The sequence below is a fragment of the Martes martes genome (assembly GCF_963455335.1).
Source record: "Martes martes genome assembly, chromosome: 11".
In the NCBI taxonomy this organism is placed as follows: Eukaryota; Metazoa; Chordata; class Mammalia; order Carnivora; family Mustelidae; genus Martes; species Martes martes.
The window spans coordinates 94688969-94712356 of NC_137899.1; the positions used below are offsets into that span (position 1 = coordinate 94688969).

Below are 23388 nucleotides of genomic sequence, written 5' to 3' on the forward strand. Positions count from 1 at the left end.
TGCTGCTTCCCGGGCCCCAGCTCAGGGTTTTGCTCGGGCTATGGGTATCTTGAGTCTCCACAAGGGCGGGTCTGACGTCAAGCTCATTCACATGGTGGTTGGCACAATTTAGTTCCTCATGGACTGTTGGACCGAGGGCCTCAGTTCCTCAGGAAATTTTATAGCAACAACAGAAAATGAACACAGGCTCTATGGAACAGAAAAAAATGGGCAACAGATACGCTTTAATATGGGTAATTTGCTGATTTTTAAATTAAGCATCTTAAAAAGGCAAAACTTGATTTATAAAGTCATCTTCTTAAGGAGAAAAGGCTATGGCTATTTCCTTGGCTGGATAGGGAACCTGATGTGGGGCTCGATCCCAGCACCCTAGGATCATGACCTGAGCCGAAGGGAGATGTGTAACCGACTGAGCCACCCTGGTGCTCCTGTGGAATAGGTTCTTGATTTGGGGTTAGGTGCTCTATGTTAGGTCATTTAGAGTCTGTCTTTTGTTAGCAGTTGTCAGTTTGTTAACACTTGACTGGGAATTTGATTCATCATGTAGCCGGTGAGATCTCAGTGTCAGGGCTTGGCATCCTTCCTCTCACCTTCGAAAATGCATTCTTTCAAATGGGGCGCTCACCTGAGAACCCAAAAGAAGCCACCCAACTCCTAGCTGCCATCATGCAGCCTGCCTAAAACAGTAAAGGATATTTGCCCCCTGGGAGTTCTTAAAGCATGTCTGCAGAATGAACATGTGTCACCGCCACAGAGTCGAAATAATTTACTGATTGGACCCTAAACTTTCTATAGTAAAAAACCCAGAATTTGTAATGTAAGACATAAAAGCCAAGGACCCCACAAGTGATCTATAAAACAATACTGCTTTAAGTGCAAGGAAGTACTGAAGTTAAGTTGTTTTTTTTTTTTTTAAATTCAGCAAGAAAGATGGTCAGGGTGAGGATGGATTTTAATTCGCCAGAATCAAGGTTTTGCTACTTAGGAAGGGAAGAAATAACAAAGCATAAACATTTCCTGAATGTGTGTTGTGGGCCAGGTACTCTCTTAAATGACTCCCACTCAGATGGGGTCACTGATACTCAGAGATGTAGAGTGACTTGTCCAAATTCATAGAACTATTCACTGAAGTCTGAACTCCAGATATTTTGGCCCCCCCCCTTTTTTTGTTTAAGCTATGCCTTTTTTTCCCCCCTTGGCCTTGACATCATAAATTCGTTCTTTGCTGGGATCAGGGAAGTTGTGTAGCCTGGGGAGTGAGCTGCCAAGGAAGGATGATGGAAAGCCCTGTCTTCCCAAATCATGAACTTCGTATCTTAGTGGCTCGTTCATGTCACTAGAGAGGGTAAGTGATGAATGGTAGCTCAAAGAAAGCCATGCTAGTGTATCAACTAGAAAGTCAACTTTTACCGGGAAGAAAGTGGATTCTCTCCTCCAGTTTATATACCAAGTTAGAAGTTAGGAGGGCAGGACAACAGGAGAGAGTCCTAAAGGGCCAGAGGGTTAATTAATAGGCTGTTCAGAAGGCCACAGGGAGTGTCATCGTAAGCTTTACCTGAGCCTAACTCCACGGAGAGAGATTGCCTCGTTACAGGGCACCTGGAGACCCACATCTTGGCACAGAAGGACAGGTGTCATTTATAGTCAAGGCACTCAACTCCCTAAACTCCCTAAGTATCCTATTTTTCTTGCCTGAGTGTGACCTCTTCAGTGTTTAGTTGAAGGAGCATACGATCCATTTCAAATTGAAATCCCCAAGGTGTGAGGCTGGCAGGCTAACTTTATAATTTAATAAGACCTGGAACTTTTTTTTTTTTTTTTCCCAAACCTGGAACTTTTTAGGGAAGCTGTAACCCACACAGCAGTAAAGACCCTAAGAATTTGCGGGAGTAACGTGGGGTGGGAATCCAGAGAAGCTCAGAGTCTATCCAGGATTTAGTAGAAAGCACTATTTAGAGAAAAAGCCGAGAATCCAGGGCGTGGCTCAGGATCAGGGAATCAGAGCACGGCGTAAACCGGAGGCCACGCTTAAATGCAGATTCCTCGGCCCTACTTCAGACTGCAGACGACCTGAGGTCGGGCTCCTCAGGTCAATGTGATGCCCACGTAGGAATATTTGGGAACCACCGATGGGCTGCCGGTCCGTTATCAAGTTTGCAGAAAAACAGTAAGACAATGAAGACCTTATAGAAACCGTTGTGAGCCTCTTGCAGGAGAGGAGAGTACAAAAGATTAGCTTTGGGGACGTCCTCTGGTTCAGAGGCTCCGGCGGCCTCAAGGGGTCCGGAAGGCAGTTAACTCAGGAGCAGCAGGCAGAGGAGCGGGCGGAGGTGGGAAAACACCATCTAGATCAGCAGTTGGGGAGGAGCGAGAGCCGACTCAGTGCTGGTTTCTAAGCACACGCGTACAGAGGTTCCTAGAGCCGAGCCCGAAGCCCGGCGACCGGAATACCGCTCCCCTTCCCCGGTACAACACCTTCGGGCTGGGGGTGGGGGAGCGGAGGATGAGCAGGTCGACGCCGTGACGTCACGGGGCGGGGCGCCGGGGGAAGTGACGTAGAGGCGGTGCGGCCCGAGCAGTGCTCTCGGGATGCGGGCTGGCATGTCGGCTCTGAAGCGCCTGGCGCCTTTCGTTCGCGCTGGAGGCCAGTTGTTCGGAGGCCCGGGCTCGCGGGCGGCTGGAGGCAGTGGAGTTCGTCAGTGAGTGTTGGCCGGGGGAGGGTCCTCGCCTGCTTCTAACAGATAAACGCAGGTCTCCGGGACGCCTTCACCTTGACACCGGGCGCCTGGGGCGGGCCGGGTCCCTGCAGCGACCTCCGCCCCGAGGCATGCTGGGATTTGGAGTCCGGCTCCGCGACCTCGAGGCCGGAGCGGGATTGGGGGCTGGGCGGTGGGCTCGCTTGACGGGTTTTAAACTGTGTCTCGGGCCACTCCGGCCGCAGGGGAGCCTGTCGTCGGGAAATTCAGTTGATCGTAGAGGAAAACTGGAGCTCATTGGGAAGCGAGAGCGGGAGTTGGGGATGAGAGGGCGTTCTGGCGGAGGAAAGAACTCGTACCTGTGTTTCCAAGCGGCAGGTGGGAGGCAAGGAGTGGCACAGAGGTGCCGCGGGAGACCTCTATGTCATTTGTTAAAGCAGTTTTAGGTTCACAGCAAAATCGAGCGGAAGGTATGGAGATTTCCCATAACCCCCTGCCTCACAAGTGCATAGCCTCCCCCATTATCAACATTCCCCTGAGAATGTAGAATTGATTGACACATTATCGGCCAAATCCCGGAGTTTGTATTAGGGCTCACTCTTGCAACACCAGAATTGAGAGCGAGCAAAAGAGGAGTCACCTGTGAAGTAGCCCAAAAATTCGACTGGAGAGCGTAGTGCCGGGATGCCAAGGGAGGGCTCATCCGCCAAAAACAAATTGGTAGTGCAGAGAGATTCAGTAAGAGCAGGATGGACAGTAGAACGTTGAATTTTTACAGGTGATGTTCCAGGCCCCTTAGATCATCATCTACATTTTTTTTCGAAGAGGCAGTGCAGGGTCGCGGTTAAAAGCAGGATTCTGGCCCCAAACTGCCTCAATTCAAATTTTACCTCTGCCACACTCTAGGTCTTTGGCCTTGGAGAAGTTTCTTGATGATCTCTAATTGTCTCCCTTTTCTCACCCCGATGATGGGGATTATAATGTCAATTTCCAGGGAGCTGAGTGAATGACAATTCTGTTAAGTATTTTAAGACATCTGCTGCTGATGGGGCGCCTGGGTGGCTCAGTGGGTTGGGCCTCTGCCTTTGGCTCAGGTCATGATCTCAGGGTCCTGGGATCGAGCCCCACATCGGGCTGTCTGCTCAGTGGGGAGCCTGCTTCCCCCTCTCTCTCTGCCTGTCTCTCTGCCTACTTATGATCCCTCTCTCTCTCTGTCAAATAAATAAATAAATAATCTTAAAAATAATAAAAAAAAAAAAAGACAGCTGCTGCCTAGTAAGGACCTTACCAGTATTGTTTAACTGTTGTTACTAGGGAACGGAGACTCAGGAAGATTAAAGGAGTGACTTGCTTAAAGTCCTATGTCTATCAGAGCTGTGGAGCTGGGATAAGTTTGAGGTGGAAAGAAGGAAAAGGTCTGCATGACCTAAACACAGACCGTGATGGAGAGCTCCTAGCCATAGCCCTTGACCTTTCGTGGGAAAACTGGGGAGTGCGTCTCTTCACTGAGGTGTTGTTACTTCTGTAACACACCTTATTTTTATCACCCACAGTTGTGTGATAATAAAGTGCATAAGTATGGAGCATCTTCCGGATGCCGGGGTCCTCTCCAGGTCGTAGGGATGGAGCAGAATACAAGAGAGGCAGGGGAGCTTCCATCCTGGGGAGGACACAAGTAGAAGAGAACATGTTTAGGTACTGTTAAGTGACATGAAGAAATAAAGCAGGGGATTAATGTAGAGAGTAGCTGGCATGGGGGTGGGATGGGGTATTGTACTTAGGATGATGTGGCAATGCAGGCCTGAGAGTGATTGGAACTAGGACCTCAGTGGTACGTCAGCCAAACAAAGATAGAGACTGCAAGTGTCGAGGCTCTGACTGCTGATGATGGACAAGCAAGCCAGTGAGAGTGGAATGGGCTGAGTAGAGGGGAGCGTGGTAGAGGTGAGGTCAGGGGAGGGATCGGGGCAGGTTAGTGACAGGCCTGTGGAGATTTTTTTTTTTTTTAAGATTTTATTTATTTATTTGACAGCCGGAGAGGGAACACAAACGGGGAATGGAAGAGGGAGAAGCAGGCTTCCCGCTGATTGGGGAGCCAGATGTGGGCTCGATCCTAGGACCCCGGAATCATTACCCGAGCCGAAGGCAGATGCCTAATGACTGAGCCACCCCGCGCCCCTCAAATAAATATATGTGGTCATTATTTTTAAAAAAGATAACATATTACTCAGCCATTAAAAAAAATCTTGCCACTGGCAACCACATGGATGGAGCTAGACAGTATTATGCTAAACAAAGTTAAGTCAGAGAAAAACGTGATTTCACTCATAAGTGAAATTTAAGAAAACAAATGAGCAAAGGGTGGGGGGAAAAGAGGCAAATGAAGAAACAGACTCTTTGGAGAACACACTGATGGTTACCAGTGGGGAGGTGGTGGCGGATGGGTGACAGGTGATGGGGATTAAGGAGGGCATTTGCTGTGATGAGCACCAGGTGATGTATGGAAGTGTTGAGTCATTCTGTTGTACACATGAAATTAATACTACACTATATCGTAACTAACTGGAATTTAAATGAAAACATTAAAAAAACCACATACAACCCCCCCAATACATACATATGAAAAAGTAAAAAGCATCTCTTACACCATCCATAGCTAATTATCAATATTTTATGTAGAGCCTTCCAAATAAAAGTGTTAATATATTGAATAAATATTTACATAAAAATGCAACTATCATTTCAGTGTGGTATCATGCTGATGGCAATTCTAATTAAGAACTGTGTCTTTGGGGGTGCCTGGGTGGCTCAGTGGATTAAAGCCTCTGCCTTCGGCTCAGGTCATGATCCCAGGGTCCTGGGATCGAGCCCTGCATCGGGCTCTCTGCTCTGCGGGGAGCTTGCTTCCTCCTCTCTCTCTCTGCCTGCCTCTCTGCCAACTTGTGATCTCTGTCAAATAAATAAAATCTTTTTTTTTTTTTAAGATTTTATTTATTTATTTGACAGACAGAGATCACAAGTAGGCAGAGAGAGAGGAGAAAGCAGGCTCTCCACGGAGCAGAGAGGCCGATGGGGGCCTCGATCCCAGGACCCTGGGATCATGACCTGAGCCGAAGGCAGAGGCTTTAACCCACTGAGCCACCCAGGCGCCCCAAATAAATAAAATCTTTAAAAAAAAAAAAAAAAGAACTGTGTCTTTGGTTCATAAAGTGAGAAAATAATTAGTATTGTTTATTTATAGGCAATATATAAGAACTTAGGCTTTGCCTCCAAATAAAACCCCAGTGTTTTCATTTGTAAACATTAAGAACCATACGATCTGTCTCCTAGGGTTATGAAAATAAATGATAATGCATATAAAATGCTTCATATAGTGTCCGGCACATGGTAAACACTTAGTAAATGATACTGTTCATAACCTTTAAGAGCAGGATGGGCTAAGAAAAAGGGTAGGAGGTAATATGTATCAGGGACCACAGATGTATTTGTGTTCACAGATCTACAGTACATTTGGGAGAAATGACAGTGCAGTTTTGGTAGTTTTTGCTGCACAAAAGAGCCCATTTTACAAGCTGTTCTTACCTGAAGTGAAATTTTTTTTTAAAGATTTTATTTATTTATTGACAGAGACACAGCGAGAGAGGGAACACAAGCAGGGGGAGTGGGAGAGGGAGAAGCAGGCTTCCCGCTGAGCAGGGAGTCCCATATGGGGCTCTATCCCCATGTGGGGCTCTATCCCAGGAACCTGAGCTAAAGGCAGATGCATAACTGAGCCACCTAGGTACCCCCTGAAATGAAATTTGTGAATACATATCTATGGGAATTCTCTTTAAACTCTGTATTTTTGTAGAGTAGAATACGTATAGCTGCTAAATAGAACTTGACAGTAACGCCATTAAGTATGAATTATATTAAGTTAGATTCGATCAATAATAATTATAATCTAACCGAATAAAATGACTGCAGACCTCATGGATTGTGTCCCACAATTTTTCAACAGAATCTAAATGAAAAAAAAAAAAACAGAAAAAATTCATACTTAACTGTTTAAGGCTCTTTGTTTTGTTCAGAACTATTAGCTTATTAAAAAGGATTTGCTGGTGTGCCTGGCTGTCTCAGTCGGTGGAGCATGCAAATCTTGATCTCTGTCAGGGTCATGAGTTCGAGCCCCACATTGGGTGTAGAGATTGCTAAAAAAAAAAAAAAAAAAAACTTACCAAAAAAGATTTGATGAGTCCTCTTTTCCATATAATATTCTTTATATTAATAAAGACTGGGATGCCTGGGTGGCTCAGTTGGTTAAGCAGCTGCCTTCGGCTCAGGTCATGATCCCGGCGTCCTGGAATCGAGTCCCACATTGGGCTCCTTGCTCCGCAGGGAGCCTGCTTCTCCCTCTGCCTGCCACTCTGCCTGCCTGTGCTCGCTCTCTCTGACAAATAAATAAATAAAATCTTTTAAAAAAATAAATAAATAAAGACTGTAATAGAGCAGAGGACATAATTTGCCTTTGAAATAGATATGGCTAAATAAAACAAGATTAATTTCCTGATTGGTTTTTCTGGATAAGCTAAGTGACCGACTACTGCAGGTTCACATCCCTTAATTGAAACTTTGGGGCCAGTACCCCATTATTAACATGTTCCTATTTCTGCTGTAAAATCCACGAATATTCACTAAAGGGAAATAATCGTGTCTCATCCATGCAGGCCAGTTTTTGCTGCCAAATGAGTTTAAAAGCAAGCTTACGAAAGACGAGCTTCGAGGGATTATGGAGCTCTGTCCTCCTGTACTTTGTGGAGGAGATGAGAAACGCTAGATTTGGTTTCTAGATGGAACTCAAAAGTTTTGGATGACTTCAGACTTGGAAGAGGTACCGACTTGCATGACATTTTGTTCTGTCTCGTAGTGCTGGTGGTGGTGTGCATATCGAGCCGCGGTATAGACAGTTTCCCCAGCTCACCAAGTCCCAGGTGATCCAGGCTGAGATATTCAGTGGGACCATGTGGTTCTGGATTCTCTGGCGTTTTTGGCATGACTCAGATGCTGTGCTGGTAAGTGCAGGAGAGTAATTCTAATATATTAATGGAGTATTATAACTACTTGGATTATTACTAAATAGTAATAGCTTAGCTTTTTTTTCCCTCTCCTTCCTGTTTGTAGACTGTTTTTCTATCTAGATAACATCCCTTTACCATGTTGTCTTTGTGTGTGTGCGCAGGAATCCTGTTACTTGATGAAATACATAACCTCTGACCTTCCCCACTCACAGATGCATGTGTAGGCAGTCCGTCTCTCATGGTTTCTGTTAGGTTGCCGTATTTGGAAGGAAGACGAGAAACGAATTGTTTTACTTTCTGAACAAGGGGTTCATCAGTGGGTTAAGTTTCACACTTAAATTTCTTTAAATGCTGAATGTCATCTAGTCTGTCTAGAGGCCCAGGGCAGCCAAATTGGGGTGGGAGAGATGTGGGCCAACTTGTCCTAAGGAGAGAAGGTAGCTAGTGGTAACTTTCTGACATGTCATCAGCCTTGACTAAGCTTTCATGACTTACACAGACCCTGTTCTCTAGGAAATTATGCCTTTAAGCCATTGAAATCTGTGCTTGCTGACCCAGACAGGACAGGAAAAGAATCTTCAGCGTACACATCTTAGACACATCCTTTCTCTTACAACTTCTCTGTGCCCTTGTCACCCAGTAGAGAGCTGCTCAGTGTCTGTGAATTGGCAGCACGTAGTCACCCTTAGCTCGCCGTAGGTCAGCTGTCAGGAGGCCATGTGGCCGCTTGGCCTTAGACGATGATGCCGCCAGACACGTCCTAGATCAGAACTGGAGCTGCACGTGCCCACCGGAGCCTCCCGCGTCTCCCCCAGGTCGGCAGCAGTGACAGGACACTCTGAGATGTTCTGTTTTCCTGGGGCTTCAACACGTTGTCAAGACGTGGGAGATCTTTGAAATCTGTTGTCTCCCTTCCTCCATCGTAAACACACACTGAAATCCTGGCTCAGGCTGGTGGCCCCACAGCGGCCTTTTAAAGTTTAGGCCGCAGCCCATGCGAGCGGATTGAAGAACAGCTGGACCATCCCATCGTTCAGAGTAGTTGGATTTGTTCTGTAGCAGGTCAAGGGCTGTGTGTGTGACAGCCTTACCATATATATTTTTTCATTGTATGGAATATAGATTCTTTACCTTTTTTTTTAATGGTTGTCACCAGGGTCACTTTGCATATCCAGATCCTTCCCAGTGGACAGATGAAGAACTGGGTATCCTCCCGGATGATGAAGACTGAGCTCTCTGCAAACAGGTGTGCCCCAAACTCCTTTTTAATGTCATTTATCTTGTGTTGATAAAAATGTTGGACTTTATCATGGTCTTGAAGACAGTACATTTTTCTAAAACCATGAGGGACAGTTAACTGTAGCCTGTCTCATTTCTGCCTTTTTAGTATTTTTGTGTCTGCTGTCTTCCCATCCCTTTTGGTCTCCTCTTCCTTTTCACTATTTGTTATAAAAAAAATTCTCTTCGTGAGTTTTGTTACAATTTAGGGTCCTGTTTAGCTATCGATCAGAGACTTTTTTTAAAATTCCTTTCAAGATTTTATTTATTGGGCACCTGGGTGGCTCAGTGGGTTAAGCCTCTGCCTTTGGCTCAGGTCATGATCTCAGGGTCCTGGGATCGAGTCCCGCATCGGGCTCCCTGCTCAGTGGGGAGCCTGCTTCTCTTTCTCCCTCTGCTGCTCCCCCTGATTGTGCTTTCTGTCTGTCAAATAAATAAATAAAATCTTAAAAAAAAAAAGATTTTATTTATTTGAGAGAGAGAGATCACGAGTAGGGGGAAAGGTAGAGGGAGAAGCAGACGCCCTGCTGAGCAGGGAACCCGATGTGGGACTCCATCCCAGGACCCGGGGATCATGACCTGAGCTGAAGGCAGATGCACCCACCCTGAGTGTCTAAATGGAAAGTTCCGGTGTAGGGTGCCTGGGTGGCTCAGTTGTTAAGCGTCTGCCTTCAGCTCAGGTCATGATCCCAGGGTCCTGGGATCAAGGCCCACATCGGGCTCCCTGTTCAACGGGAAGCCTGCTTCTCCCTTTTCCACTCTCCCTGCTTGTGTTCCCTCTCTTGCTGTGTCTCTCTCTATCAGATAAATAAATAAAATCTTAAAAAAAAAACAATAAAAAAAACCTGTTTAAAAAAAAAAAGTTCCAGCATATGGGAATGTTATGGTGTGGAATTGTGTGGAAATTAACCCAAAACAGTAAAAGGTTATGGCCCTTTCATTTTTCCAAATTAGGAATCAGTTTTTGTTCTTTCCAAAGGGAGGTACTAGGAGGAGGTACTAGAAAAAGGAGTCCCATTTTCCACAAACCCCTCAGGAGTTAAGACACTCTCTCGTGATGTGTTTTTAAATTAATCATCGCACATAAATAATTGCCATCTCTCAAAATGACTTGGAAATTGTTTTATTTATTTTTGGGAATTATGTTAAAGGCTAGGAAACATTAAATAAAAAAGTGTTCCTATTACATCATATTATTGGTATTGTTATTATAATTTTAATTAGAAGTAACTTACTGACATGAAAATTACAGTAGTTTTGGGGTATGTAGGGAGCAGGGGAATAGGAAAAAATGTCACCAAAGGGCAGACAGTTAAGCTGTGTTACCACTTGTTACGTGTCTCTGGATTTACTCTGGGTCAGTCAGAAGTGCCAGTCCTTCCACGGACCCTGCTTCCCCGGGTAACGTGTCTGCCAGCACTAACCTCTCCTCTTCCTGTGGATCTCCCAGTATTCTCCCACACAGCCATTTCTTATTTTAAAGATGAGACTGTAGGGGCATCTGGGTGGCTCAGTGGGTTAAGCCTCTGCCTTCAGCTCAGGACATGATCTCAGGGTCCTGGGATCGAGCCCCGCATCGGGCTCTCTGCTGCTTCCCCCTCTCTCTCTGCCTGCCTCCCTGCCTACTTGTGATCTCTGTCTGTCAAATAAATAAATAAAATCTTAAAAAAAAAAAAAAAAAGAGGGGCGCCTGGGTGGTTCAGTGGGTTAAAGCCTCTGCCTTCGGCTCAGGTCATGATCCCAGGGTCCTGGGATCAAGCCCCGAGTCGGGCTCTCTGCTCAGCGGGGAGCCTGCTTCCCTTCCTCTCTCTCTGGCTGCCTCTCTGCCTACCTGTGATCTCTGTCTGTCAAATAAACAAATAAAATCTTTAAAAAAAAAAAAGACTGTAAACCCTTCGAGAAAGCGAGGTGACTTTGCTTCTCAGGAAGACCCCTCAGACAGTCCGTGTCCAGCGAGTGCTTGAAAAATTGAATGAACCAAAATGATGAATTATTGAAAATAAAAGAACTTAAAGCTTTCTACTTTTGTTTCCCTGCAGGAGCCAGGTGAGAATTTCAAGCGTTTATGGACGTCATATTGTACATGAAAGTTGTAAAATTAAAGTGTTTTGGTCAACAGTAAGGAACGGAGTTCTGGATGTTTCTCATAATGACCGCTACCCTTTCTGGATTATTTCCTGTGCTCCCAGCTGCCGTCCTGACTGGTTCCAGGCCCTTTCAGTGGGTCCTCCTCCGGTGGAGGAGACCTGGCACAACACCCATTTCTATCCAAATTTTGTTACAGCCATTACAACTATAACAATTATATCTTTATTTATGTAAGTGTATATATATAAATAAAATACAGTTTATATATAATAAACCCACAGCGCATACTACTGCTGTTGGAAACAGGTCCTGAGTCTTGGCTACGTGAACCTAGGGGAGTCATCCCTGGGGAATCCTAGTCAGTAACTGACGGTGAAGGGATTAAGGATTCCTTCTGCACTAACATTTTATGAGCCCTGGAGAACTATATAACCCACGCAGCAGGTCCAACCAATGGTCATGGCCCTTGGTAAAATTTCAGAACTAGTATGACAGAGTGCTTTATAATAGACTTTTATCACAGTAACGAAAAACATTCATGTTCTGGACTAAATTTTAAGGAAAACCTCTTGTGGAGTAATACATTGTTAAAAAATAAGGCCCCAATCATGTATGAAGTTTATTTAAAAATGAGTTTCTTTAAAAAAAGCTTGTCTAATGTATTACAGAATTACATTTTTAACATGAGAAATCTATAGTTCAGAGAAAATTCTTGTCTCCAGAGAACTTTATGTTTAATCGGAGAGGGGTATGAAGGCCAGAAACCAGATGCCTCAAAGAATGTGCCATGCTGATGACTTTTCTGCTCCTTCCTATAGTTCTTGGACATAAGGTTCCTGGTGAAGCTTGAAAATGGTTTACTTCTTGGGGTGCCTGGGTGGCTCAAATGGCTAAGAGGGTGCCTTTGGCTCAGGTCATGATCCCAAGGTCCTGGGATCGAACCCCGAATCGGTTTCCTTGCTCAGCTGGGAGCCTGCTTCTCTCTCTCCTTCTGCTTCCTGCTCTGCCTACTTGTGCTCTATCAAATAAATAAAATCTAAAATAAGATAAAATGGTTTATTTCTCTTCTGATAACAGCCCAGTTACCTGACATAGCTTGAAGTTATTCTAGGTGTCTTTCAAACTTGAGGTCATGAAATCACATGCACAAAATCAACTCACTGGGGTAACCAGCGTTGTTAAAAAAAAAAACAAAAAAACCAGCAGTGTAAAACACAATGCAGTTTCATATATATATATATATATATATATATATATATATATATATATTCTGTGTTCCCACAGAATATGTATTAGAAATTTGTGTCAAAAAAAAAAATTGAAAGACCAGTTTCAGGGGAACTTCTCCAGCTAGACTCTTTTTTTAAAAAGATTTTATTTGACAGAGAGAGACAGTGAGAGAGGGTAACACAGGCAGGGGAAGTGGGAGCGGCAGAGGGAGGCTTCCCGCTGAGCAGGGAGCCTGAAGCAGGCCTTGACCCTACAGGACCTGAGCTGAAGGCAGATACTGACGGAGCCACCCAGGCACCCCTCCAGACAAGACTCTGGACTTTAATGCCTCAGTTACTGCACACACTCAACAGAGCCACTGCAGGGGAGCAGTCAGGTCCCAGCATCATAAAATAACGGAGGGGCATCACCAACACTGGACAGAGGCTGTCCTCACCACGGGAGTGCAGCTGGTACAATGTAGCAGGTGTTTACCTGGACCATTTGCTACAAATAGTTTTCATACAAGTAATTTCTACCCACCCAGTCGTAACTGACATGAAACAAAAGGCACATTTCTCAGTCTGCATTGCCGGGAAGAACTGTCAGAACCAGTGTGATAGTGATAGAAAAAGAATCTTGATAAAGACTTCTCCATGCAGTCAATCTTTATTATAGCAGTATTCGCATATTCACATCAAGTACATAGAACTTTTTGCCTTTTATATAATACAGAGTTTTTAAATAACTTTACACAGAAATAAATCTCTTCAATCTGAATTTTTTTTTTAAATTCTCCATGCTTTCTATCCAAACTGAACAATATTTTCCATTGTACAAATTTACATGAGAAAAACTCCAAAGTACAAATGAAGGGACCTGAGCAGGAAAGAACGAAAGTATCAAGAAGTGGGTATGGGGGAGAATTAAAAAAAAAGAAAAAAAAAAAAAGATTCAAGCAAACATTGAGGCTTAAGGGACAACAGGGAGACATCATCCATTTGACTGAAAATAAATGTCTTTTTTTATGAATTGAAAAATAAGCTTTAAAAATAGTTACTCCATTGTAATTTTTGCAAAGCAGGTATAAAGAGGTCTCTGGACAATTTAAAAGTCCCCATTTTTTTTCACTGGGCACACCCCAGACTCCATGAGAACCTTTTCAATGCTTGAGTGGAACTGAAGTGAAGTAAACCCAAACCTTTGGCAGCAAGAGAGAGAGGAATGTGTATGCGAATCGCCATTAGGTTTGGAGTGGGAAACCAGGAGCCATTAATTCACTGCGGTTAAAACACAAAGGATTTCCCTTTCAAGAGTTGTCCTCAAACCAAGAAGTAAATGAAAAGGGGGGTGTTTTCCTTTTTCTTGGTTTAAACCAAAGAGCAATCCTAAATACTGAACCAGGATTCAAAGGGACACAGGTTGAGGAACGGTCAAAATTTCAATCCCCGATCAGCTGTGTGCTCCTAAGAAGGCCACTGCTGAGTGAGGAAAGGTTCAGAGGGTACAATCAACAAATGAGGCCACCACGGAAACATACCACTGTGTTAAGAGTCCTTTAAATCAGGCAATATCATGAAGGCCAAATCGAGACCATAACCTGGGGCACGGCCAAAGGAAGAGCAGAGGACCCAATGAATGCGTTTCCAAACGAAGGAGGGAAAGGGTACAGCGCACACACACACACACACACACACACACACACAGACACCCACACACACGCACTCCATATGTAAACTAATACAACATGAAGATAAATAAGACATAAAGGTTAGCCACTTATGTTGGTAATTAACATGAATAAAAAGGCATTATATGTTTACATAGCTGGTTTTAATCAGCTATGGAACATATACAAATGTATTAGGAAGGAATGTTCTTTTTTTAAAAAACTGTTCACAGCTTAGAATAAAAAGCACACTTATTGCACTCTTACATTTTATTTCAGGTAATTATAGTTTATTTCCCACTGTCACATCAATGTCCCCCTAGCCCCAGACTTACGCCCACACCCTCCCACCTCCCATTTTGGTCCACTTTCTCTACGTTTGTGCCTACTCTGTAAGCTTTGTTGCTTACGCTAGTCTGAAGTTTCTTCCACCAAGATACATGTGGGTTAAAAAAAGGCTTAACACACAAATGCAACACAGAATAATTTTCAACACAAAACTGGTACTAAGCAACTTACAACCCCCCATCCCCACCCCTGTAAACGGAGCCCTTCCCTGCTGCATCTCTTTAGCCAACTTCCTTCCCAGTTCCTACAGACCGTGACGACGGCGAGCTGATCAGGAGTGCGGGACAGGGAGCTCAGCCTGCCTGAGACCAGCAGATGGTTTGCACAAGTCTTGTTTTTGATACTAACACGAATAAACAGATTTTAGTTGTTTGCCAAGAGTACATCAATCTACAGAATTCTTAACAAACTCCTCAAACACACACACACACACACACACACACACACACAGATACACTGGCTGTGTCCTCACACACAACTGGTTATATCACTGTAATTAGTCAAAACAGAATTTTGTTAAATAAAATTATATATTTTAATAAAATTAAACATTTTAATAAAACTAATTTAGTAATTAAAACTAACAGTTGGGTAAAGGGAGTCAAAGGGTAAAAAAATTAAATTAAAAAAGGACTAAAAATTAACAGTTTGAGTTGTGGATGTTGAAATAAAAGATCTACGTAATCACTTTGAGGTGAGGACGAACCATCCATATGCATGTTAAAGCACTGTTAACCTTACTTTAAGATTTTAAGACTTAACGATTCTGTCCTCCTTTACCTTAAAAATCCTGATAGAAACCATTAATTACCCTTTCCACCACTGGCAAAATTTAGGACTAAATTTCAACTTCGTTGTCTTTGCCTGAACAGAAGTGAAAATAAGCTATCTGAAAACAACAAAGAGCTTACTCTCTAGTGTGCTGATAAAACAAAAATCTTACCAGTGTTTTCAATTCTACCAGAGCTAGCAATACGTATACTGGCCCCTTCATTCTCCTCTGGCCAATATATGAATCAGGCAGAGATGCTACTGTCCTCCTAGGGTGCTCACCAACCTACGGGCATCAGCAATACAACGCAGAAAAACACGTAGAGAACTTGCTGAAGACAGTACACTGCCCTTCCCCGGGGTGGCAAGAAATGCCAACGAGATACAAAAAGCACACCATGGAGTGTGTCCAGGTCACACCCACCGGCCACGTCATTAACTATTCCAACGCCCCCCGCCCCCCAAAGGAACCCCAGAAACCCCGTCGGTCTCCAGAGCACCCTGAACAGCATTAGCAGAACAGTCCCACTTATTTTGTAAACACGTCCTGGGAGGCAAGTTTACATTTTAGACTCTGAAAAATCACTGTTGAGGTTCGCAGCAGTACTCTTGAAACTGGTAAAATCCAATTCTGTCCTCTACATTAGTTTCTTCCTTCTCACTCTTAAGAAGTTTGCTGCCCAGCATATAGTACTTCTGACCCCCCAAACTACAGCAATTCTTTGAAATGTCTGTCAAACATTTGTTATATAAAAGTTCCACGTTTGAAGAACCTATTGGAGTAGAAAAAGTTTCTCTAGAAATGTCACTGAACTGTAATTTTCAACCTAGTTGCTCTATGTGATAAATACATCTGACTCTACTAGGGATTATGTGCTTTAAAAAAATAATTTTGTTCACTGAAAATTTACTTGTGTGTTTTCTCATTTTTTTTTTAAATGTGATTTTGGCTATAAACCCTTTAGTGCATTTGTCTCTGCAGTCTAAATTGCTCTCTAAAAAATATTAACACAGCTGAGTTGGACCAGAGTGGCTGCTCTCTTTGCAAATCACCGATTTCTGCTAAAATTTAAGCTGTTTTTTTTTTTTTTTTATTGCATCTTGAAGGCACAGTAAAGATCATTTGGCAAATTGTCAAGGTATTTTTCTAGAGCCTCACCTATACATGTCAATGTATGACCTGTAAGCGATTTGCTGTTTATGCTCACAGTAAACTTTCCATGTCAGGTTACCTTTTTTTTTTTTTTTTTAAATAGCCTAATGGTTGGAATCCGCTAGTCCCAAGGTGCTGATTTTCTAGTGCTAACAACGCCAACTTGGACAAAGAAGAGAATCATGTGGAATCATTCTACCCTCTTGGCTGGGCAGGCTCTCGATAGGAGTGTCTGTGCATGTGATGGAGCTACGACTAACTCATCATGAAGATGGTCCTGCCAAGCCTACTGAAGACTAAAATTCTATCACTGTTAGTGAACTGTTACCGTAACTACTTAGTTTCATGCAGCTGACTTAAGGTGAAGATTCTGAAACGTACCCTGAGACAGATGCTGGCACCACTTGCAACAACATTCAGACACTCAGAGCTACATCTTTCGGTACTACTGCTGAAATGCATGATGCCCTTTAAGACAAAATAAGAGGGCTCAAGTACAAGTACACATCAAAGTTAACATCTTAAATCATCTTCAGGTTCTAGTGCTCCTGACTTTTCATATTTTAAAATAAATAACTATTCATTACCTCATTCTGAGGAGGTAGGATTTTGAAGAGGTCACCTGAACCCTGCAATGTGCTTCCAACTAAAGCCAGATGGGGTTGGCACAAGGCTGGGGAGTGAGCACACAGGAGGGGCAGGTGAGGTCCTGGGAGCGGGGGCAGCAGCTCCAGCACCGGCTGCTGACTGAAAGAGAACACCGGGTGCCGAGAGAGCTAGGACCGCACCGGAGGAGAATCTGGGAAGTATTTACAGAGTTTCCGGTGGACAGTGCTGAAGTCCTGATTGCCTCTTTATAACCGTGTAATGCTCTTTCTCTCCCAATACCAACATACATATAACATATAACATGTATGTTAAACGGCATTTTATCGTTTAGGCTGCCCCAGTATATCCTACAAGATCGTTAAGTGCGAGCGGGGACTGGATGTTCAGGAACCAGAATTTGACAGCTAGACAGAATCTTCTTTTAAGGTGCATAGAAGTACAAATGAGCACACTGGATTTTCTATTCACAATCTCTTTTATAAACTACTTTTTGGTCCATGTTATTTCAGTGGCAAAAGTACTAGACCGTAAACTCTATAGTTTGATGACAAAAAAGCCCACTGGGAATACTACATATTTTGAGACAATCTTTTACGTCTGCTCTCAAATTTTTCAGAAGGCTTCGCCTCTTCTTACCCAAAAGAAAATACACTATAGAAGGCACTGCAGCCACTTTAAGGAAAAGACAGGGAACTCCAACCTTACAGGATCGTCCGCGAAGCAGCCGCACACTATCTGTACAAATTATTCATAAAGTGCTTTGCACAAACAAGGAGTTCTTCCTTGTACCTTCTAGGAGCTCAAGTCTATCTGTAGTCTAAGCATCAAAAAGTAAGAGGAAACCCCTTGATCATGTCATTGTAAACTAGAGAAAAAACTATTTGATGGAAAAAAGGGATGAGAAATACAAGAATTTTACTTTTATTTTTTAAGGGCTCTATAAAAATCTCCCAAGAAGACCCTGAGCCTGGCTTCTGAATGGGCACAGCTTCATCTGAGACCAAGTCTGTTCCCCCTTTTCAAGTGAGACAGCAACCTATTCTAAAGAGGCTGGAAGGGGACAGTGTGTGGCCCTTCTGGCGCTAAGCCTCCTCCATCACCGGAACCCGTGTGGTCTCCTGCCCCCTCTACCCTGCCCCAGGCGGCCCCCGAGGTCGTCCTGTAGCCGAGCTGCCAGCCCAACAGCAGGCACCACCTACTCTGCGGGATCTGCCTCCTGCTCAAACTGAGCTCTGTCCAATCTCGGCGAGGGGAACACAAAAGCCAGTTGAAAAGCATTCTGGGGATGTATTTAAAAAGAAAAATGATGCTTTTAAAAGAGAAGCAGCATTAAGTACACAAGATGCTCTTCAATCAGCACGAATCTTCGCAATTTCTGAATTTTGTAAGACGCTGCTCTGCTCACACGGGACTTCAGAACACACTGGTTTTCAAACTCATTAACTTCAGGGTATTTTCCATTTTACGAGGACAACCTTTCCCAGGGCTTTGGAATTTTCAGTAGGCCTTCCTCTGAATACAGGTATTTTAGCAAAAAGCATGGAATGGCAGTGAGCGTAAGAGGCTGACAGACGGTGGGATCAATTACAATTTGAAATCTTTAAATAACAGCTTCTAATTCCCTGATTTATTTTATGGGCCTTAATTTCTTTAAGGTCTTGGCTACTTAGCTTGGTTGGGCTAAGTACATTTGATTTGATTTACATTCCTAAATCCTGGCAAGAGATGCTAAGCCTCATGATAAGGGAGGTATCTGTCATTAATACGTCCAGAGTCACTTTGTTACTACTGCGATTTATGCCACCCTTTAGTAAAGGCCAAAGGAAGCTACGACTGGGTTCTATCTTCCACTTAGGCAAAGATAAAGAACGATGTTTCTAAGACCACAGCAACTCTTTCTACAGAAACAACTGATGTTAGGCTTCACACACCATCCCTTAGTCCCAATACACCTACAACTGCTCTATTCTCTACCTGGGGAACTCAGCTGCCAAATTACCCAACCTTTTGAAGACCAGGCTTGGGAAAAAAGGAAGAAGGAGAATGAATGGAGACACCACCATTTTTATTTTAGGTTGCATATTCTAGATAAAAGACTGGAAAGAGGATGGAGGATGTAGTGTAGAGTAAGTTGGAGGAAAACATGAGATATTAGCAAAGATGTTAGTGTGGATCCAGCAAGTACCATTAATTTAAAAATTATAAATATCTGTCATTATGCTAAGACTCCCCATATTTAGGTAGAGAAAAGGATAATGATCTTTCTTTAAAAGTTGTTTATATAACAAAAATACAATTTTCCAGGATATATAATTCTGGTGGGAAGTATTCTTTTATTCCAATTCAATTAAATCTGAAAATTATTTTCTTTTTAATAAAAATATAATAGAAGAAAACTCAGAAATTAAGACTTGTACCTTACATTTAAATTACAGAAATGTCTCACACATTCAAAACTGTTATCAAGCAGTTTTGTAGGCTCTGAATCAGATACTGCCATGGCATTTTGTGCCCTGGACAAAGTAGCCACGTAAGTACTTGATGACTGGAAGAGCTTAGGAGGAAGATATCAACTGTATTTTCCTGAGAACTTGCTACATTGTGGAGGAAAAAAAAAAATCCCCAACACTTGTCTTCATTGCTGGACCCAGTGAGAAAGGAAGGCAATGTGTGCCAGCACTTTCCAGCCTGCGTGGTTAGGCAGACACCCTCAGTGAGGAAGGAAACAAAGGCCAGAAACCCAGTAGGTCAGGAAAAAGATGCAGCATTCCCTTTTCCTCTACACCAAATCGTATCTCCTCCTTGCCTCTCATTCTCCATTTAAATAAAAGAGCTTCACTTGATAGAAATTGGTCAAAGACTGGACATGCACCACACAGAAAGGCCATGCTGCATTTTTGTTCCATCCCTCAGAAATGAACCGGTGGTGACTAGGGAAAAGAGCTCCACGACAAAATCCCAGAACAGGAAAGAGAACGATGCTTGGCGACTGCAGCTGCCCCGTCAGGTGACCAGCCACACACTGATCTGGCGGTTAGAAGGGCAGAGCTGACTGGCAGGCTCTCCACAGCCAATCTCCCAAGCTGTAGCAGCAGTTTCTTTCCATCATGCCTGACCATCAAAAGGTCAGAACTCAGGCTCTCTCCTCTTCCTTCCTGGGAGTGGGCAGACTTGTATGCACGTGGTATTTGTGTTGAAGAAGAAACACTGGCAGCAGAGAATTCTGGTTCCTAAAACATTCTTCCCTCTTTTGGTGGATGGGAAATTCCATTCTGTTCCACACCAGCTTATGCATTGAAAATTCTGTATCTTTAAAAAAAGATTTGAGGAACAGAACTGTGTTTTGATGTTAACAAATTGTACGAACACAAGACTTAAGAAATAAGAGTAGATGTTGCCATGATGGTGTGGCTACTTGAAGGCTGCAAATTCTCCTGTAGAGGGAGGACAAGAGCTAATTTTAAAAAAGTTATTTCAAATAACTTAGAGACCTAGACAAGCCTCGCTGAAACCTCACTGAAAGGTGACTCGCTATTATTACAAATCTAGTGACACCATCACTAATTTAAAAGCAAAAATGGCTGAAATACATAATTTATAATGTGTGGAATATGCTTCAGTTCTATCAATTAAATATCGAGCCTGCAGGTAATTTCCCAGTTGGATTTTACATGCTATGCTGAAAACCATTCCAATGCACAAAATTTCTCAAAAACAGATTGTAAAATAGTAAGGTTGTTTTGAATACTTTACCCCCAGTTATCAACTCATTTCCATTATTATAATGCCACTAACAGAAAGGAAGAAGCAGGAATTATCCCCTATTTGCAGAAGATAAAATTAAGAGGTCAAATGATTTGTCCACATCACGCATTTGATCGAAGGAAAGAAAATCTAGACTATCCATTTTCTAGTTCATTTCCCCTTTCAAACCACCAAACAATTACATGGGGGTATGTGCCGTTGAACTTCCCTGAATTTGAGGGCTTTGTGCCATTATGTTTCACCCAGCATTTTGTTCACACCTTCTACTTGTGACTATAGGCTGGTTCCTCCCCTTACATGCACTCTAGCTGACTTCTGGGGGTTGGTTAGTAACCGACAACTATCAGAATGTAGCCGGCCTTAACATTCATTCTCCGTAATAAGAGCCTGTGATGTGGGTTCACTCACTGACACGAACAGACTCTTTCATCTAGGACTGACCTGTCCCCTCTCTGCCAGTAGAGTCCAACTGACTACTAGAGGACACTGGTGTGTCCCAACAAACAACAGATTGCTAATGACGGGCTGACTGAACCCTCAGATAGCAGGCTGATAATATCAGTGACTATCTGAATGCCTGCTACATGCCAGGTGCCTCACTGAGTGCTTTATATATGTTCGCATCTAAGCCTCATAGTAACTGTAAGGCAGCTACTATTACTTCTCTTAATTTATGGAGGAGCAAGGTGGGGGTTTAGAATGGTGAGGTAATTTGCCTGATGTCTCACAGCTAGAAAACGGCACTGTTAAAATGCAAGTTAAGGGGTGGGGGGTCCTCAACAATGAATACACCCCTAAATAATTTTCAATAATCACCCATTTGTTTTCCCATTCCGGATATTACGACTAACTGGACTGCAGATAGTGATACTAGCTCTTTCTATCTAAAGTATTCCTTCTACTAAGTAAGTAACCATGGTATTGTGAGTCAAAAGATCAAAGAAGGGTAAAAGAATTATTCTCATATTTAAAAATTAAAAAGACTGTGAAGGGAGTATGGCATTGATGGAAAAAAAATAGCCACATTAGTAAGACCTCAGAGAGCCAAACATGAAGCACAAAACCACAGAGGGCTATTACGTTAACAAAGACTCTGGAAATCTATAAACATTTATACTACCTTTGCTTATGGTTTGAAGGTTGCTGTTTTTTCCACTATTTTAGTACATTTCTTTAGAGCAATTTTCAACATTCTAATTAGTAGTCACTGAATCTCACAGAATCTAAATCTCATTAATGGAAGCCAATGTGAAAATAGGATTTACTGAGAAATCTTTATTTTAAAAAATGGCTATTCTGTTAAGTGAGAATATCAAAATCTTAATAATCTATTAAGTGAGAATATCAAAAGTGATAAAATTCTACGTTAAATCTTATATACCACACGAAAAAATAACTTTAAAAAATCTTCAGATGTTCCCTACTAGTTATGATAATTAGACACTCCTCACTTTGTTGTAGTGTTCTACTCTACAAACTTAAATGTTAGCCTTAAAAAAAAAAAAATCACAAAACAACCTCCCAAAGTATAAACTCTTACCAAGAAACCCCAAACCAGACACCAATAAAGCCAACCCTGAAGATCACCCTACCATTGTCACTGCTTCTAAAGGACAGCAGTTCTTATTTCCTAAACAGACTGAAGGTCCAGGAGTAAAAAAAGACAAAAAGAACTCAAAAGTTTACAGATCAATAAAATTAAACTCTTTCTACATATGTCCCTGAAATCATGGAGAAATTTAAGTAAAGATGGGGATAACAGGTAATGGATCTGCTTTTGGGGAAAAAAGCGTATTCCTTCTTGTATATCTGAAAATTATCTATTATCATGCTACCTCCTATCCAATTTTATTTGAGGTAAGAATTATTTGAGGTGGAACATCCAGAATACTACGTGACTTTGGAAATCTCAGTATTATTAATTTAATTATTGCCTGAAAAATCAAAGGCCAAAATGAAACTTTTTTTTTTACTTGCCTCGTTGAGAATAACCTAAGTTCTATTTTTCATTTGACTTTATTTAAGATTAAGGTAGAGGACATGTGGGAAGGGCCTGTGATTTTAGATACCTCAAATATCAAGATCTGTTTATTTGAAAGCTAAGGATTTTATTAACTAGTTTTAAGATCCTACATAATTATCTTTTATTCCCAAAGAGAACGTATTTCAGTGGCTGTTAATACATATAATTTGCTATATATTTCTTAAAGATAAAATATGCTATGAAAAATCGATTTGCATAGAAATCAACCACCATTTTAGATGTGGGGGGCAGTCATTTGAAACCAGAGTAAGTCTTATTCTTTCTTTGTAGTGTCCTTTCAGGAAGTTTCAAAAGTATGATAAACATTCTGGCATAGGCACACTGGATTTGTTAAATTCTTATGAGAAATTACCATAGGAGAGATGAAATAGTGAGTAAAATTTAAAAAGTGCTCTAGAAATGCTTAATAATTCTCAATCTAATAGGACTGTAACTGACAAAATGTTTTAGTCATGAAGTACCCATTTCATAATATTAAAAAAAAAGCAGCTCATTTCCTTAAACTGAGGGACTCACTTGAGACAGCCATTTAAGCTGCTGTGTTAAACGGTCACCATTTAAAGAATAAAATTTAACTAATGTTTTAGTATGTCAATGACTAGTACAATATTTAATATCTGAAAATAAAAAACCTAAAGCATTTGATTAAATGCTGTGATTCTGAACTACTTAAAATCCAGAAGAAAAATCGTAGTCCTCAT

At 42.3% G+C, this 23388-nt stretch overlaps 2 protein-coding genes across 5 annotated transcripts in view; one reads left to right on the forward strand and one right to left on the reverse strand.

Annotated features, from left to right (window-relative positions):
• Positions 1-2533: 2533 nt before the first annotated feature.
• Positions 2534-11153, forward strand: NDUFB2 (NADH:ubiquinone oxidoreductase subunit B2). Its single transcript, XM_080818211.1, has 4 exons — positions 2534-2699; positions 7603-7747; positions 8910-8999; positions 11071-11153. Exons 1-3 carry the CDS (start codon positions 2590-2592, stop codon positions 8982-8984), a joined length of 330 nt encoding a protein of 109 aa, XP_080674337.1. The 5' UTR covers positions 2534-2589; the 3' UTR covers positions 8985-8999; positions 11071-11153.
• Positions 11154-16366: 5213 nt separating this feature from the next.
• BRAF (B-Raf proto-oncogene, serine/threonine kinase) overlaps positions 16367-23388 on the reverse strand; it is a gene marked incomplete at its 3' end in the record, with an annotated part of 175882 nt that continues 168860 nt past the window's right edge. For 2 of the 4 annotated variants that reach the window (XM_080818213.1, XM_080818215.1), the window contains one exon: positions 16367-20312. In XM_080818213.1, the coding sequence (XP_080674339.1) occupies positions 20290-20312 (23 nt within the window). The remainder of the gene's footprint in view (positions 20313-23388) is intronic. The other 2 variants (XM_080818212.1, XM_080818216.1) reach the window with 2 other exon arrangements.